The following is a 17,464-nucleotide window of genomic DNA, read 5'->3' on the forward strand; positions in this document are numbered from 1 at the left end:
GAATAATAATAATAATAATAATGATGGTATTTGTTAAGTGCTTACTGTGTGACAGGCACTGTACTAAGCGCTGGGTGGGTACAAGCAAATCGGGTTGGACACAGTCCCTGTCCCAAGTGGGGCTCACAGTCTTAATCCCCACTTTACAGATGAGGTAACTGAGGCACAGGGAAGTGAAGTCTAAAATCTTTTAGACTGTGAGCCCACTGTTGGGTAGGGACTCTATATGTTGCCAATTTGTACTTCCCAAGCGCTTAGTACAGTGCTCTGCACATAGTAAGCGCTCAATAAATACGATTGATTGATGATGAAGTGACTTGCCCAGGAATATCAAGGGCTTGAAGGGTACTGACTCAGTAGAGGAAATGAGGGTTTTGTTGGGGAAGGACTTTTGGAAGAGATGTGAATTTAATAAGGATTTGAAGGTGGGGAGAGTGGTGGTCTGTTGTCTGTGAATGAGGAGGATGAGGCCTTGGCATTAATCACTCAGTCAGTCAGTGGTATTTAATGAGCACTATGTGCTGGGCACTGTACTAAGCGCTTGGGAGAGTACTTGTGCTGTTGAGTCGTCTTCGACCCATAGCGATGCCATGCACACATCTCTCCCAGAACGCCCTACCTCCATCGGCAGTCGTTCTGGTAGTGGATCCGCAGAGCTTTCTTGGTAAAAGTCCAGAAGCAGTTTACCATTGCCTCCTTCCTCGCACTAAACTTTAGTCTCCGCCCTTGATCCTCTCCCGTGCCGCGGCTGCCCAGTGCAGGGGAGTTTGCAGATTGCCTTCCACTCGCTAGCCGCTGGCCAAGCTAAGAATGGAAAAGTTTCTGCTTGACTCTCCCTCCCATACTGGAGTTTCCCATACTGGAAACTCTCCAGGTGGGACCCTGAGTGGGGTGGGAGCGTACAGTGCAACAGAATTAGCAGACATGTTCCCTGCCTGTAATGAGCTCATCTCTATCCTTCAACCAGGCAGTCATCAAATCCTGGCATTTGTATCTTTTTTTTTTTTAATGGTATTTATTAAGCGCTTACTATGGGCAAAGCACTGTTCTAAGCACTCGGGAGGTGACAAGGTGATCAGGTTGTCCCCCGGGGGGCTCACAGTTTTAATCCCCATTTTACAGATGAGGGAACTGAGGCCCAGAGAAGTGAAGTGACTTGCCCAAAGTCACACAGCTGACAGTTGGCGGAGCCGGGATTTGAACCCATGACCTCTGACTCCAAAGCCCGGGCTCTTTCCACTGAGCCGCGCTGCTTAATCCTCCCTTTTGTCTCCACCCAAACTGCTACCACTTTGGTCCAAGCACTTGTTATATCGCCCCACTTGATTACTGTATCAGCCTCTTCGCCATCTCCAGCCTCTCCCCTCTCCAGTGTATACTTTGCTCTGCTTCCCAGATGATTTTTCAAAAAAATCATTCCATGCACGTTTCCACTCCTCAAAAACCTCCAGTAGTTGTCCATCCATTTCTGAATCAAAAAGAAACTCATCCCATCGGCTTTAAGGCACTCAGTCAGTTCTCTCCCTACCAACTAACCTCCTCCTCTCCCACTACAACCCAGCCTGCACACTTCACCGTACTCACCGTGCCTCAATCTCATCCCTCTCATCGACCTTTTGCTTATCTCCTCCTTCCTGCCTGTTACTCTCTCCTCCTTCACATTCATCAGATAGTAATTAATAATAATAGTTGCGGTATTTGTTAAGCACTTGCTATGTGCCCAGCGCTGTACTAAGCACTGGGGGTGGATACAAGCAAATCGGGTCGGACACAGTCCCTGGCCCGCAAGGGGCTCACAGTCTTAATCCCCATTTTACAGATGAGATAACTGAGGCACAGAGAGGTGAAGTGACTTGTCCAAGGCCACAAAACAGACAAGTGGCGGAGCCGGGATTAGAGCCCATGACCTTCTAACTCCCAGGCTGTGCTCTCTCCTCTACACCATGATGCTTCAGATCAACTCTGTCCCTTTGTTCACAGTCATACTAAGGTTGTATCTCCTCCAGGAAGCCTTCCATGAGTATCCTCTCAACTCCCCACCCTCTTCTGCCTTTCCTCTGGGTCACCTAGATACTTGGCTGTGTACTTTCTAACCACTTTAATGCTCGCCCCAGCCCCAGAGCACTTAGGTACCTATCCGTAGGCATTGTTGCTTCCCCTAACTGTAATTTTTTAAATGTCTGTCAGCCCCCACTAGACCATAGGCTCTTAAAGGGCAGTGATCCTTGAAGGCAGTCTACCAACTCAATTATATTCTTTCCGAGTGTTTAGTGCTCTGCACACAGTAAGTGCTCAATGAATACCATTGACTGATTATTTGAAGAAGGCTGATGGAAGGTAGGGGAGTGCTTGCTGAGACTACTTTATTAATATTGAAGTTTTCAGACTGATAACCCCCCTCGGGGATCTCATTTCGGGATAGGGTTCAACAGGAATCTGAAAAACGGCCAGTGTTTGTGGTCGGAGAGGATCAAAATGGCTATGGAGGCATGTGGTGCTAAGACACCAGTGGTGTTGCTTAGCTAGAAACATCAAAGCTAGGGTTAAATAAATTACAAAGGTAGGACTAACCCCCTCGGGGATCTCATTTCGGGATAGGGTTCAACAGGAATCTGAAAAACGGCCAGCATTTGTGGTCGGAGAGGATCAAAATGGTTATGGAGGCATGTGGCGCTAAGGCACCAGTGGTGTTGCTTAGCTAGAAACACCAAAGCTAGGGTTAAATAAATTACAAAAGTAGGAACCATCTTATATTCAGAGAAATCCAGGATCTCATGCCGAGACCTCGTAAGTCATGCTAAGATGCAGATTGCCTACATCTCCAATTGTTCTGGTAGCGTGTCCATAGAGTTTTCTTGGTAAAAATATGGAGGCAGCCTCCTTTCATTCATTCATTCATTCATTCATTCAATCGTATTTATTGAGCGCTTACCGTGTGCAGAGCACTGTACTAAGCATTTGGAAAGTGCAATTCGACAACAAATAGAAACAATCCCTACCCAACAACGGGCTCACAGTCTAGAAGGGGAGAGACAGACAACAAAAGAACATAAGTAGACAGGCATCAATAGCATCAATATAAAACGTATCTACTGACTGTCGCATCGTACGCTCCCAAGTGCTTAATACAGTTCTGCGTACACAGTAAGCACTCGATAAATTTGATCGATCCATTGACGACGGCAGCCAAGCCAGCATCAATTCCCCTCTCTCACCCCTTCCCTCCTCCCCTGGTCCTTCCTCCTAGCCCACGGTTGGCATAGCCACAGGGAATCAGCACTGATGCCCAAAACAGAGACGACTTAGGAGGTTTCAACCCTTCCCCTCCTCCCGTTTCTTCCCCTCCCCACCCCAAGGAGGGAAACCCCTAGCCTCAGCCCCTGACATCTCCATTTTTGAGCAGAGGGCAATGCCAGGCCAAGGGCAAGACTCTAAAAGGTTGAGCCCCATGGCCCCAGGATCCCTAACCCTCTTCCCGCACCCTTCCGAAAGATTTCTAGGGGTTCAGGCCTAGCTTAGCTCTCAACCTGTTTGGGAAAAGTAAACTTGAGTCTCCGCCCTACACTCCCTCCCATGCTGCTGCTGCCCAGCACAGGGGAGTCTTGACTTGTAGCAGATTGCCTTCCCTTTGCTCTGTTATTAAGCACTTACTCTGTGCTAAGCACTGTTCTGAGCACTGGGGTTAATCGATACAAGATAAGCATGTTAGATACGGTCTCTGGCCCACGTTGGGCTCACAGTCTAAGCAGGAGGGAGAAGGATTTTAACCCCCACTTTACAGGTGAGGAAACGGAAAAATCCCAGAACAAATCATTTTCTGACAACACCGCTTTCATCTGGGATTTAACCCCCGCTTTACAGGTGAGGAAACGGAAAAATCCCAGAACCAATCATTTTCCGACAACACCGCTTTCATCTAAAGGCAATTCGTAGCCTCCATTGTTTTTGGATTAGAAATTGATTTAAACTGAAGCCATTCGATTCAGAGCTGTCTCGCATTTTAAGTGAGTCACTAGGAACATATTCTGTGTAATTTAGGAATATAAATTACCATTCGGCAAATTATTATTTCCCCTTGAATGCCACAGATATTTCAAGCACAAGCACGCAGAAGACTTCTGAGGGCATTGGACACATTTGAAATATCTAATGGAAAAGAGCATCATCAGTGGTGTTTATTGAGCACTGACTATGTGCAGAGCACTGTGCTGAACACTTGGAAGAATACAATACATGATTTGACAGGCACATTTTCTGTCTGCAGTGAATGTACAGTCTAGAAGAAAAATATGCATATTATCCTAATTAATAGAGTGACATCATGTTAATTTTTATAAAGTATTTGAAATAGGTGATTTGGGGACATTTTTTAATTATCTGGTGATTAATATCCTCAATAAGCATTAAACATTTCATATTTTCTGATTTTTTGGAGTTCCTTTTTCCATTCACTTATAAATTTCCATTCTGTGACAAAGGGCTTCCCAGCCACTTTGCAAATGTTTTAAAATTGGAAAGAGAATCCGTGGTCAAGCATATAAATGAAATTTCTAATTCAAAAATGAGAAAATAATGTCCACATAGTACTTCAGATCCCTGAGTAATTCCAATTTATTTTTGGAGTGTACTTTTGCAAGAAAGTAATTACTCTAATAAACACTAATGAATGGTATGTTTATCTTGAGAGTCACAAAAATAGTTCCCAAGGGTAGGAGGGCCAGATTAAGGTTGAAGGGTTAATCTGAAACACAGTGCTTAAAACTGTGATGTCAGTAGGAGTTTTTAAACATTTATTGAACTTTCTTTACTTCCTGGTCCCTTGACTTCACTCATTTAAAAATTGCGGAGTAAATCAACACAGGTTCAGTGAAGTTTTCAAAAAGGTGTATCTTTGGTGGCAGGTATATCTTTACTGCAGTTTATTTGCTTTTTCTAAAATCAATTTCAGTTCTCATTGAGAATTCTCAATGAAATAGTAGCATTGTAGGATATTTCAGTGTGAACATTACAGTTGGATGGTATACTGATTTATAAACAAAGTTATAGTATTTGTAATTTAATGTCTTTATTGATGTATAATCATAAACTCATGTTGGCAAGAATTATTTTTGTAGGGAGGCGAGGCAGGTGTATGGCATACTGTGGGAAAGCTGTAAGAAAGTGTGTTCCCAGAAAAATTCAGATGCCCATTTTGGTAAATTGCCTTTAAGTCATTTGATCCTAGCATTTTACTTTCCGTTTCTTGCCAAATAAACTAGGAAGGGCTTCTCATTTGGGAAAAAAAAACAGTTACCAAAGTAAAGGCAAAATGGAACAGCCCAAAGGCAATCAATCAGGATTCTGTTAATTTCCATAAGGGTTTTATTTTATTTTATATTAAGCATATACTTAAAAATTTATTCTTTCTAGGCAACCACAATCCTGCTGTAGCCAAACACCGAGGTGATATGAGAGCCAACTTTAAGGTTCCCATCCTAGTGTGTAAGACATGCACTGAAACCTCTGTAAAAAGTTTCCTAGACCAAATCTCCATCTGTTTAATGTGCTAAGGGCAGGGAAGGAGGGAGCAAAGTTCATTTGAGCGTTCCATGTTTTATACTCATTTAAAATGCACAAGTAATATCAACTCTTGCTACAGTTGGCCTTTTCCTTGAGTGCCTTTAATTTTGTACGTGTAGCAGCCATACTTTCTGTCTCTAACGCAGTACAAAATTCAGTGTTAAACGTAATGTTTTTGCAGTGTTGTATTAGCAGGTTTTTTTTCTCTTGGAAGGTGTTCCGAAAAAGGTTAATTTTGAATCGAGAATTGAGTGCTTGAGAGGTATAAATTTCAAAGACAGAAGCAAAGCGTTAGTTCTGAAGAATTATTGTTTCATAACTGGAAGTTACAATCATATCTTTCTTTTTGACCTTGAATTCTAGCCACTTTAGTACATTTACCCCTTGGTTCAGAATATAGGTGCTGTAATCACCTCATCCTGTCCGTGTCCTTGCCGAAGCCAAATTTTTGTGTTTTCAAATAGATAGAGGATCATTTTAGGCCAGAGTTTCCTCATCTATAAAATGAGGATAAAACTCTCATGTTAGCATCCGAAAATAGCAGTACTCTAATGCAGTTGACTCATTCAGTGCTTAGAACAGTGCTTGGCACATAGTAAGCGCTTAACCAGTACCGTCCAATTTGTCCATTATCGGTCTGTCTCTGTGGCTCTTTCCTTTCTTTACTCACTTTATATATAATGTGATTTTCTTCCTAAGTATTATTGTCTCTTAAACTTTTGTCTGAGTTTGATGGCCTTATATCTTGCAGTGATCTTTTATCTACCTCAGTGCTTAGTACAGTGTCTGGCACTATAAGTGCTTAACAAATGCCACAATTATTATTATTATTATTATTTATTATTATTATGGCCTGTTTCATGCACAGTGCCACTTTAAGTGCCTTTTAGACTGTGAGCCCACTCTTTTAGACTGTGAGCCCACTGTTGGGTAGGGACTGTCTCTATGTGATGCCAATTTGTACTTCCCAAGTGCTTAGTACAGTGCTCTGCACATAGTAAGCGCTCAATAAATACGATTGATTGATTGATTGATTGATTTAAGTGAATCCCGACTGGGCTCAGTCATCATAACGAGAAGTACTCTCAATTCCAATATCTGTCATTCACCAGATGAGCTACTGTGTAAGATGTAACTCTGAAATGCCCAGAGCAAATAATTTCATGGAGCAGGAACTATCAGTCAGTCAGTGGAATTTATTGAGCGATTCCAGTGTGCAGGGCATTGTACTAAGCGCTTGGGAGAGTACAATACAGTAAAGTTGTCAGACCCATTCCCTGCCCACGAGGAGCTAGCACACAGAGGTGCTCAAGTGCTTAGTACAGTGCTTTGCGCATAGTAAGTGCTCAGTAAATACGATTGAATGAAGAACTCTGTTGCATAGATTTTATTTTCTAAGCCATATATTAGTGAAATAAAAATGTAAACTTTGAGAATGATGATTTAAATTTATCAATGCATTTTTTTTAAATGACAGGGCCTTTTTCAGGATTAATGTGAAAAGTTCATTAAGTGGCTTCCTTGAATAAACCAAGTAATCCTCTCTTGTTGTTTTTTTTCCCCCAGACTCAGGTGCTAAAGAAGTGGATGATGTCTTTGGTCTGAATGGGCAAGTAGAGCACAAACTCGTTTTCCTGAGGAATCATGTGCCAAAAGACCAGAAGTTGATCCTCATCGGCCACTCGATAGGCTGCTACGTGATACTTGAAATGATGAAGCGGGCACCTCATCTCCAGGTAGGAGAAGATCTCTCCCTCCCACTCCGCCTTGCCCCCGACCCTTAATTTATTAGTAATGATTCCAAAGCCATCATCCGTTCTCACCTATTTTCCCTTTTGTCCGAGGTCTCGGTGAATAGAAAGATCACGAGGCTAGAAGTGAGAAGATATGGTCCCTACTCTTCTACTGTTTAAATATGTGACTTTGTGGTTCAACCTCTTTGTACATCAATTTCCCTTTTGGTGAAATGAGGCTAGTAACCTCTCCTCCCTTTCTCCATGGAGATGGGGGAGAAGGTAAAAACTCGTCGTGGGCAGGGATTGTCTCTCTTTATTGTTGTACTGTTCTTTCCCAAGCGCTTAGCCCAGTGCTCTGCACAAGGTAAGCGCTTAATAAATGCTATTGAACAAATGAATGAATAGAAGAACGCTCTTTGAAAAGTGCCATGCGTATCCTGTATATCATCATCATCTAGTTTCTTGTGGGCAGGGAACATGTCTACCAAATCTGTTATGATAGTAATAATAATAATTCGTACTAATGATGGTATTTGTTAAGCGCTTACTATGTGCCAGGCACTGTATTAAAATGCTAGGGTGGATCCAAGCAAATCGTTGGACACTACGATTTATTTATTAATAAATACTATACTATTAATAAATACTACTTATTTTATTTTGTTAATATGTTTTGTTTTGTTGTCTGTCTTCCCCTTCTAGACTGTGAGCCCGCTGTTGGGTAGGGACCGTCTCTATATGTTGCCAAGTTGTACTCCCCAAGTGCTTAGTACAGTGCTGTGCACACAGTAAGCGCTCAGTAAATGCGATTGAATAAATGAATGAATGAGTGGACACATTAGCTTGTCCCACGTGGGGCTCACAGTCTCAATCCCCATCTTACAGATGAGATAACTGAGGCACGGAGAAGTTAAGTGACTTGCCCAAGGTCACACATCAGACAAATGGCAGAGGTGGGATTAGAACCCATGACCATCTTGCTCCCTGGCCTGTGCTCAATCCATTACACCATGCTGCTTCTCTAATATTGTTCTCTCCCAAGGGCTTAGTACAGTGTTCAACGCACAGTAAACGTTCAGTACATACCGTTGGTTGACCGATTGATCGATCATTGATACTGAGCTTGCTCTGCCCATTTCCTAGGAGAAATTGGGCTGTTCTCATCCACGTGTGGCCAGTACAGCAAACTCTTTGCCTGTTGAGTGTCCCACATATGTGGTTATACATTTATATATGTGCCTCCTTTTTTTAAAAAGCTCCAGGTAGTAAGAATTCAAAATGATTTGCAACTTAATAGATTGTTATTCAGTGAAACGAAAGGAAATGAAATCAGTGAGTGGACCTTCCTGCATTATTTCCTTGGAGACACAGCGTAGGTGTGTATCATCTCTTTGCGGCTGATACCCAAATCTATATGTCCTCCCCTGTTCTCTCTCCCTCCCTCCAGGCTTGCATCTCCTCCTGCCTTCAGGGCATCTCTACTTGGATGTCCTCCCACCACCTAAAACTCAGTATGTCCAACACTGAGCTCCTTATCTTCCCTCCCAAACCCTGTCCTCTCTCTGACTGTCCCGTCACTGTGGATGGCACTATCCTCTCTATCCAAACCGCTACCACGGTAGTACAGTCACTCATCCTATCCCGACTGGATTTCTGCATCAGCATCCTTTCTGATCTCCCAACCTCCTGCCTCTTCCCACTTCAGTCTATACTTCACTCTGCTGCCTGGATTGTCTTTCTACGGAAGCACTCTGGGCATGTCACTCCAGCTCCTCAATAATTTCCAGTGGTTGCCTATCAACCTGCGTATCAAGCGAAAACTGCTCACTATTTGCTTCAAAGCTCTCAATCACCTTGCCCCCTCCTACCTCACCTCCCTTCTCTCCTCCTACAGCCCAGCCTGCACACTCCGCTTCTCTGGAGCTAATCTTCTCACTGTGCCTCGTTCTCGCCTGCCCCACCATCGACCCCTGGATAATTCTATTTATATTTATAATTTATGCTATTGCTACCTGCTTACTTGTTTGGATATCTGTCTCCCCTCTTCTAGACTGTAAGCCCGGTGTGTGCAGGGATTGTCTCTATTGTTGAATTGTACTTTCCAAGCGCTTAGTACAGTGCTATGCACACAGTAAGCGCTCAATAAATGCGATTGAATGAATGAATGGCTTCTAGGAAGGTCTAGAGAGTGTTGCAAGTTAGAAGGGCCTGGGTTCTGCCACTTGTCTGCTGTGTGACCTTGGGGAAGTCACTTATCTTCTCAGTGCCTCAGCTACCTCAACTGTGAAACGGGGATTAAGACTGTGAGCCCCACTTGGGACAGGGACTGTGCCCAACCCGATTTGCTTGTACCCACCCCAGTGCTTAGTACAGTGCCTGGCACATAGTAAGTGCTTAACAAGTGTCATTACTATTGTTATTATTATTATTATTCACTTCTCTGTGTCTGTTACCTCATGCATAAAATGGAGATTAAGACTGTGAGCCTCATGTGGAAGATGAACTGCGTTCACCATGATTAGCTTGTTTCTTTCCCAGTGCTTAGTACCATGCCGGGCACTTAAGAAATACCATCATAAGAAACACAAAAAATCCTGAGCCTGGGAGGAGAATGTGAACCTCTGCCTCAAACAGAGATTGGGTAGGAGGATGGGGTAGCCTTTGTAGACCATCGGCGATCCCGGCCCTAAGCCTAGGATAGCCACATGGCTCTTTCAAAGAACTTTCCCAGATTAAAGCCGCACTCCCTAAGTAAGGTCTCTTTCACCTTTCACGAGGTCAAATCTGGAGACCATCAACTGCTTAATGCTTAAGGGATTAAGACTGTCAGCCCCACGCAGGACAGGGACTGTGTCCAAACTGATTAGCTTGTATCTTAGAAGGGTGTCTGGCAAATTGTAAGCACTTAATAAGAATCATTAAAAAAGAGGTATATTGAATGAGAATATCTCTGAAATCCCACCTCTTCCTTTTAAGGCCCTTAAAAATTGGGATTCGAGCTGGAATTGTTAGCTTTATTAAATTTTAGTTTGCAAGATACCTGAAGAATAACCATCTATGAAGCCCTCCTGAACCCACATCATCCTCATCATCATAATGATGACTGTGAGCCCACTGTTGGGTAGGGACTGTCTCTATATGTTGCCAATTTGTACTTCCCAAGCTCTTAGTACAGTGCTCTGCACATAGTAAGTGCTCAATAAATACGTTTGATGACGATGATGATGATGATAATTGTGGTATTTAAGTGCTTACTATGTGTCAAGCACTGTAATATGTGCTGGGGTAGATACAAGATAATCAGATCCCACATGAGACTTACAGTCTTAGTTGGAGGGAGAACAAGTATTGAAGCCCCAGTCTGCATTCATTCATTCAATCCTATTTATTCAGCGCTTACTGTGTGAAAAGCACTGTACCAAGTAAGGACTTGGAGGGTACAAACAACACTGCAGATGAGCGAACTGAGGGACGGAGAAGTTGAGTGACCTGCCCAAGGTCAGACAACACGCTTTGAAACTCTTCTCATTACCATTCTAATTTCAAGCATCTTTTCCTTCAGAGAAATAGTGGTGAAAAGGGGGGGAAAAGGTAGGAAATACAAGTTTATCCTAATAACATTTCTAGAGACATAACACTTTATAAATAGAGGCTTTTCAAAGAGTCTCATGAAACTCTGTTTTTACCGTAAAAAAGGGAGGGCTTCAGAAAATATCAGATTTGTCCAAAATGATCAACTTGGGTTATGGGGGGGGTTTTTTGGTCAGAATCTGTAGGTACTCAAATAGTTTTGTCTGGTTTCAGTTAACCGTGAATTGTTCACTAATTTTTTTACACCTGCGCCATTTAATGCTAGCACTAGTCTATAACCTTCAGTGAAAGGTCGAAATTTAGGTATCTCCAGACCACGTCGCGACTTCACTTTACCGGAAGTCAGCAAGACACGCTACATTTAAAATGCATTTAACAATAGCAAATATTTGTGTGAGCCAGAGTGTTGTGCAACGCTCTAGTCTTTTTGCCAAAATAAGTTAACCATTATGTTTTATAACATATGAAGTGTGATAATAAGAAACGTGTGTTTTCATCTCTTTTTTATTTTTACTGGAATATTTGTCGCCCACAAGGGTTTGAGCACATGCGTGTAGTTTAGTAGTTCAGTCAATTAGTTTTATTTTTGTGAAGTTCTTTTTTTTGCAAGATTCTTTTATTTTCTCTAGGAGTCTTAAAATCCCTGGTTTTTAAGAGCCTTTCTATTCTTATGGTTTACCGTTTTAGGCTAGAGTTTCTGTAGTACTGTTTAGCTTAGGTGTAATAATAATAATAATAATAATTATTACTTTTAGACTGTGAGCCCACTGTTGGGTAGGCACTGTCTCTTTATGTTGCCAATTTGTACTTCCCAAGCGCTTAGAACAGTGCTCTGCACATAGTAAGCGCTCAATAAATACGATTGATGATGATGATGATGAGTTATGGTATTTGTTAAGCGCTTGCTATGTGCCAAACACCGTTCTAAGTGCTGGCGTAGATACAAGGTAATCAGGTTGTCCCACGTGGGGCTCACAGTCTTAATCCCCATTTTATAGATGAGGTGACTGAAGCACAGAGAAGTTAAGTGACTTGCCCAAGGTCACACAGCAGACAACTGGCCGAGCTGGGATTAGAACCCAAGTCTTCTGACTCCCAAACCTGTGCTCTTTCCAAGCCACGCTGCTTCCCACCTCACGGTGTAGCTGAGTCGCGTTTCTTCAAAATATGACCATTTCATGAACACTTATATATCGGGATACGTTTTCCTGTAGACGTAGATTTACCAGGAGGAGGGGGGAGAAATCAGGTATGGTGAGGTGGGAGGGAGATACAGGAAAACTGTTGAGAACAGGGAAGACCAAGAAGGAAATATGGTGAGGAAAGGAAGGGCAGGGAGGGAATTGACTACAATTCCCAGGAACTCTGAGCAGCGTGGCTCAGTGGAAAAGAGCCCGGGTTTTGGAGTCAGAGGTCATGGATTCGAATCCCAGCTCTGGCACTTGTCAGCTGTGTGACTTTGGGCAAGTCACTTAACTCCTCTGTGCCTCAGTTCCCTCATCTGTTAAATGGAGGTGAAGACTGAGCCCCACGTGGGACAACCTGATCACCTTGTAACCTCCCCAGAGCTTAGAACAGTGCTTGGCACATAGTAAGCGCTTAATAAATGCCATTATTATTAATATTGTTATGGCCTGCTGAAGTGAATCAGTAAACGGTGCGGAGTGAATCCATAGACCGTAATAATAATAATAATAATAATGATGGCATTTGTTAAGTGCTTACTATGTGCCAAGCACTGTTCTAAGCACTGGGGTGGATACAAGGTGATCAGGTTGTCCCACGTGGGCCTCACAGAATCCCCATTTTACAGATGAGGTAACTGAGTCACAGAGAAGTTGTGACTTGCCCAAAGTCACACAGCTGACAAGTGCCAGAGCTGGGATTTGAACCCATGACCTCTGACTCCCAAGCCCATGCTCTTTCCACTGAGCCAAGCTGTTTCTCGTACCATATCATCATCATCATCATCAATCGTATTTATTGAGCGCTTACTGTGTGCAGAGCACTGTACTAAACGCTTGGGAAGTACAAGTTGGCAACATATAGAGACATAAAGAGCCCTACCCAACAGTGGGCTCACAGTCTAAAAGGGGGAGACAGAGAACAAAACCAAACATACTAACAAAATAAAATAGAGTAGATATGTACAAGTAAAATAAATAAATAAATAGAGTAATAAATATGTACAAACATATATACAGGTGATACATATATACAGGTGATACATATCTAGTGTACCATAAACTATGCTGCCCCTGTAATCCTTTTGCCTTTTTTTCCTCAGTTTTTCTGTGCATTGAAACTGATTTGGTATTTAGGACTCATTTTGCAGCCTGAAAGTACCCTGCCCCATTATTCCAGGTGGTCTGACAATTAGGTCGTGTGTCAAAAAGGATGAGAAAATACGTTGTAAAACTTGGGTTAGAAATATCAAAACCTGGGAAGTTCCTGGTGGTTTGTTTTCAGTGATTGAACGTAATTCAGTCAGTTGCTGTACATGACGGTTGCCCAGCTCGTTTATTTCAATCGGTCATATTTAGTGAGCGTGTGCCGTGCGCTGTACTAAGCGCTGGGGAGAGCACACTGTCACAGAATTGGGAGTTACGTTCCCTGCTCGCAGTGAGCTTACAGTCTAGCGAGGAAGACAGATATTAATATAAATAAAGTTTCTGACTGATGCTAAGAAGCCCAGACTGGTGATCTGATCCTGGAGTTGCCCAGTATATACAACAGATCATTGTGTAATACTAAAGCCACCCTGATTAGGTACCTCCCGTAAATGTGCTGAGCACCTATTTTTTGAGGGGTGGGCCTGTTTTTTAACCCCTCAATTCTCCCCTTTCCCGATTTAAGATCCTTGACACAAGGATCATCAGCGCAGTGTGAAAGTCTTAAGAATGAACTGTCTGGACGCCGAGAAACAGCACGCCCTAGTAGATAGAGCCCGGGAGAGTCAGAAGGACCTGGATTCCACTCCCAGCTCTGTCACCTGTCTGCTGTGTGGCCTTGGGCAAGTCACTTGACTTCTCTGGGCCTCAGTTACCGCGTGTGGAAAATGGAAATTGAGACTAAAAGCCCCATGTGGGACAGGGACTGTGTCCAACCTGATTAGCTTGTAGCTACCCCAGCAATTTATACAGGGCCTGGCACATAGTAAGCGCTTACCAAATACCATAAAAAAATCTGGGAAGGTCATATCAGCAAGGAGCTTCTTAACAGGCATTAGCCATCGGAGCCAGTGTCTGGCTTTGCATTTATTCTCTCCGGTGTCTCATACGCCCATGGCACGATATCTTTTTTGCCTCAATTTCTTTTGCTGTTGAATAGGTATAAGAGTGTCAATATGCTTTATGGAGTTTTTTTGTGGAAATTAATGGATGAATGTTAGTAAATTGGTGTATCATAAGGAAATAAAGCCATCATTATTATTACTATCATTATTGTTATTATTGTATTGCAACTATTTTTGCTTTGTCTCCTTGGGTAATAATAATAATAATAATGGCATTTATTAAGCGCTTACTATGTGCAAAGCACTGTTCTAAGTGCTGGGGAAGTTACAAGGCGATCAGGTTGTCCCACGGGGGCTCACAGTCTTCATCCCCATTTTACAGATGAGGTAACTGAGGCACAGAGAAGTGAAGTGACTTGCCCAAAGTCACACAGCTGACAATTGGTGAAGCTGGGATTTGAACCCATGACCTCTGACTCCAAAGCCCATGCTGTTTTCCACTGAGCCACGCTGCTTCCTGCGTCATGCTGGTAGTGAGGCATTCAAATAACTGGTTTGGGTGAACTCTCCCATGTTGGATTAGACTAGCATATAACACCTTTGGGGACACCTGAGACCTCCATGTGTCTGCTGTGTGACCTTGGGCAAGTCACTTCACTTCTCTGCGCCTCAGTTACCTCATCTGTAAAATGGGGATTAAGACTGTGAGCCCCACGTGGGACAACCTGATCACCTTGCATCCCCCCAGCGCTTAGAACAGTGCTTTGCACATAGTAAGCTCTTAACAAATGCCATCATTATTATTATTTTTTTTTTCCCAGAAAAAAGGCCTGAAATTTCCTTGTTTCTTATCATTTGAGTGACATCATACGCCCCATTCTCAGAATTGGTAGCCGGTCTACTTGCACTGCTGCCTTGAAGACCTGGGTTGAACGAGCCAAGTTGAGAACTCAAAACATCTCAAATTGAGATGTTGCCTTAGTCTAGTTCTGGCTTGAAAAAGCAACTTCCATTGGCAAACAATATAAAAATCTCTTTGCTAGGCCTAGGAAGAATTCTTGAAAATATGAGATTCCTTGTAGGTCGGCTTTTTTTAAATGGTATTTGTTAAGCGCTTAGTACGTGCCAGGCACTGCAAGAAGCACTGGGGTTGGACACGGTCCCTGTCCCCCCATTTTGAAGATGAGGTACCTGAGGCACTGAGAAATAATAATAATAATAATAATGTCCCCCCTTTTAGACTGTGAGCCCACTGTTGGGTAGGGACTGTCTCTATATGTTGCCAACTTGTACTTCCCAAGCGCTTAGTACAGTGCTCTGCACACAGTAAGCGCTCAATAAATATGATTGATTGATTGATTAATAATGGTATTTTTTAAGCACTGGTAGATACAAGGTAATCAGCTTGTGCCATGTGGGGCACACAGTCTTAATTCCCATTTTACAGATGAGGTAGCTTAGGCACAGAGAAGTTAAATGGCTTGCCCTAGGTCACACAGCAGATGAGTGGCGGAGCCGGGATTAAAACCCACATCCTCCGACTCCCAAATCTGTGCTCTTTCCACTGAGCCATGCTGCTTCTCTGTTAAGCGACTTGCCCGAAGAAGTTAAGTGACCTGCCCAAAGTCACACAGCAGATAAGTGGCTTCTTCAAACCAGCAGGCCCAGAATTGAGTAATAAAAACTAATACCGCTTGTGGGACTGAATCGATGGAAGTCTCCAGAATCCACCCCTTCTTCTCCATCCAAACTGCTGCCACACTGGTCCAAGCACATCTGTCCTGCCTTGACCTACTGCATCAGCCTCCTCCGTGACCCATCCGCCTTCAATCTCTCTCCTCTCCAGTCCTTCCTATGCCGTCTTGCCTGGATCATTTTTTCTGAAAAACCTGTTCAGTCTCCCCATTCCTCAGATGCCTCCAATTGTTGCCCATCCATCTCTTGTGTGAAACGGAAACACCCCACCATTGGCTTTAAAGCATTCAATCAGTTCTCCCCCTTCCTGCCTACTCCACTAATCTCCCACTAGAACTCAGCCCACACATCTCACTCCTCCAGTGCCAACCAGTTCACGGGACGTCAGCCTGGTCTGTCTCGCTGACAACCCCTGGCTCCTGCCCTCCCTTCTGCCCCCCTGCCACCCACACTTCAGATTGACAGATCACAACTCTTCCCCCGTCTTCCTAAAATCACACCTCCTCCAAGAGGTGTTCCCTGATTAACCTTCATTTCCCCAGCTGTTCGTCCTTCCCCAAGTCGCCCATACACTTGGGTCTGTTTCCACCTCACCCCACTTGACCGTAAAATCATTGCATCTGTTATCTCTATCATATTGCACTCTCCCAAGGGCTTAGTACAGTGCTCTGCACAGAGTAAGCACTTAATAAATAGCATTGATTCCACCTGCAAAATAAAGAAAAATATCCTGGTTGTATCCTCAGTCTAAGGACTGATGTGTCATCCACCGTATCATACTTCAGAAGAGGGATAGTGGTTTTCTATAGTATTTATGGTACTTGTTAAGCACTGCTCTTAAATGCTGGGATGGATACTGGGTAGGGACTGTCTCTATATGTTGCCAATTTGTACTTCCCAAGCGCTTAGTACAGTGCTCTGCACATAGCACTCAATAAATACGATTGATGATGATGATGATGATGATGATGATGATGATACAAAATAATCAGGTTTGACACAGACCCTGTGCCACAGAAGGCTCACGGTCTGAGTCGGAGGGAGGAGGATGTAATCCCCATTTTACAGATGAGGTAACTGAGGCACAGAGAAGTTAGGTGACTGGCCCAAGGTCACACAGCAGACCCGTGGCGGAACTGGGATTAGAACACAGGTCGTCTGACTTGGGGGCCCATTTGTTCCCACTATCAATCAATCAATCAATCGTATTTATTGAGTGCTTACTATGTGCAGAGCACTGTACTAAGCGCTTGGGAAGCACAAATTGGCAACATATAGAGACAGTCCCCACCCAACGGTGGACTCAGAATCTAAAAGGGGGAGACAGAGAACAAAACCAAGCATACTAACAAAGTAAAATAAATAGAATAGATATGTACAAGGCCACTAGGCCACACTGCTTATCTAATGATGGATTTTTGTCAACAATTGAATTTCTGTTGAATGTACTGTTACTGGAATTTTTGATGGCAAATGCTCAGAGCGGTGAAAGCTGTCAGAACTTGACAACTCACCTTGCAGTGGAAGGAAGTTTAGAGGAGTAGAAAGGGAACTAAGGAAGAAAGGATGTGAAGAAGACCCACTGCAAAATTAGGTGGTGAAAAGTTGCGTGCCTATATCATCACTGAGCCTTCTAAAAGAATTTCTC

The 17,464-nt window shown here is 43.3% G+C and overlaps 1 protein-coding gene across 2 annotated transcripts in view; it reads left to right on the forward strand.

The window, feature by feature from the left end:
• LDAH (lipid droplet associated hydrolase) overlaps positions 1-17,464 on the forward strand; it is a 209,495-nt gene that overhangs the window by 95,272 nt on the left and 96,759 nt on the right. For both annotated transcript variants that reach the window (XM_038751343.1, XM_038751342.1), the window contains exon 4: positions 7,126-7,295. In XM_038751343.1, coding sequence (XP_038607271.1) covers positions 7,126-7,295 — 170 coding nt within the window. The remainder of the gene's footprint in view (positions 1-7,125; positions 7,296-17,464) is intronic.

This window comes from Tachyglossus aculeatus, chromosome 9 (genome assembly GCF_015852505.1).
Source record: "Tachyglossus aculeatus isolate mTacAcu1 chromosome 9, mTacAcu1.pri, whole genome shotgun sequence".
In the NCBI taxonomy this organism is placed as follows: Eukaryota; Metazoa; Chordata; class Mammalia; order Monotremata; family Tachyglossidae; genus Tachyglossus; species Tachyglossus aculeatus.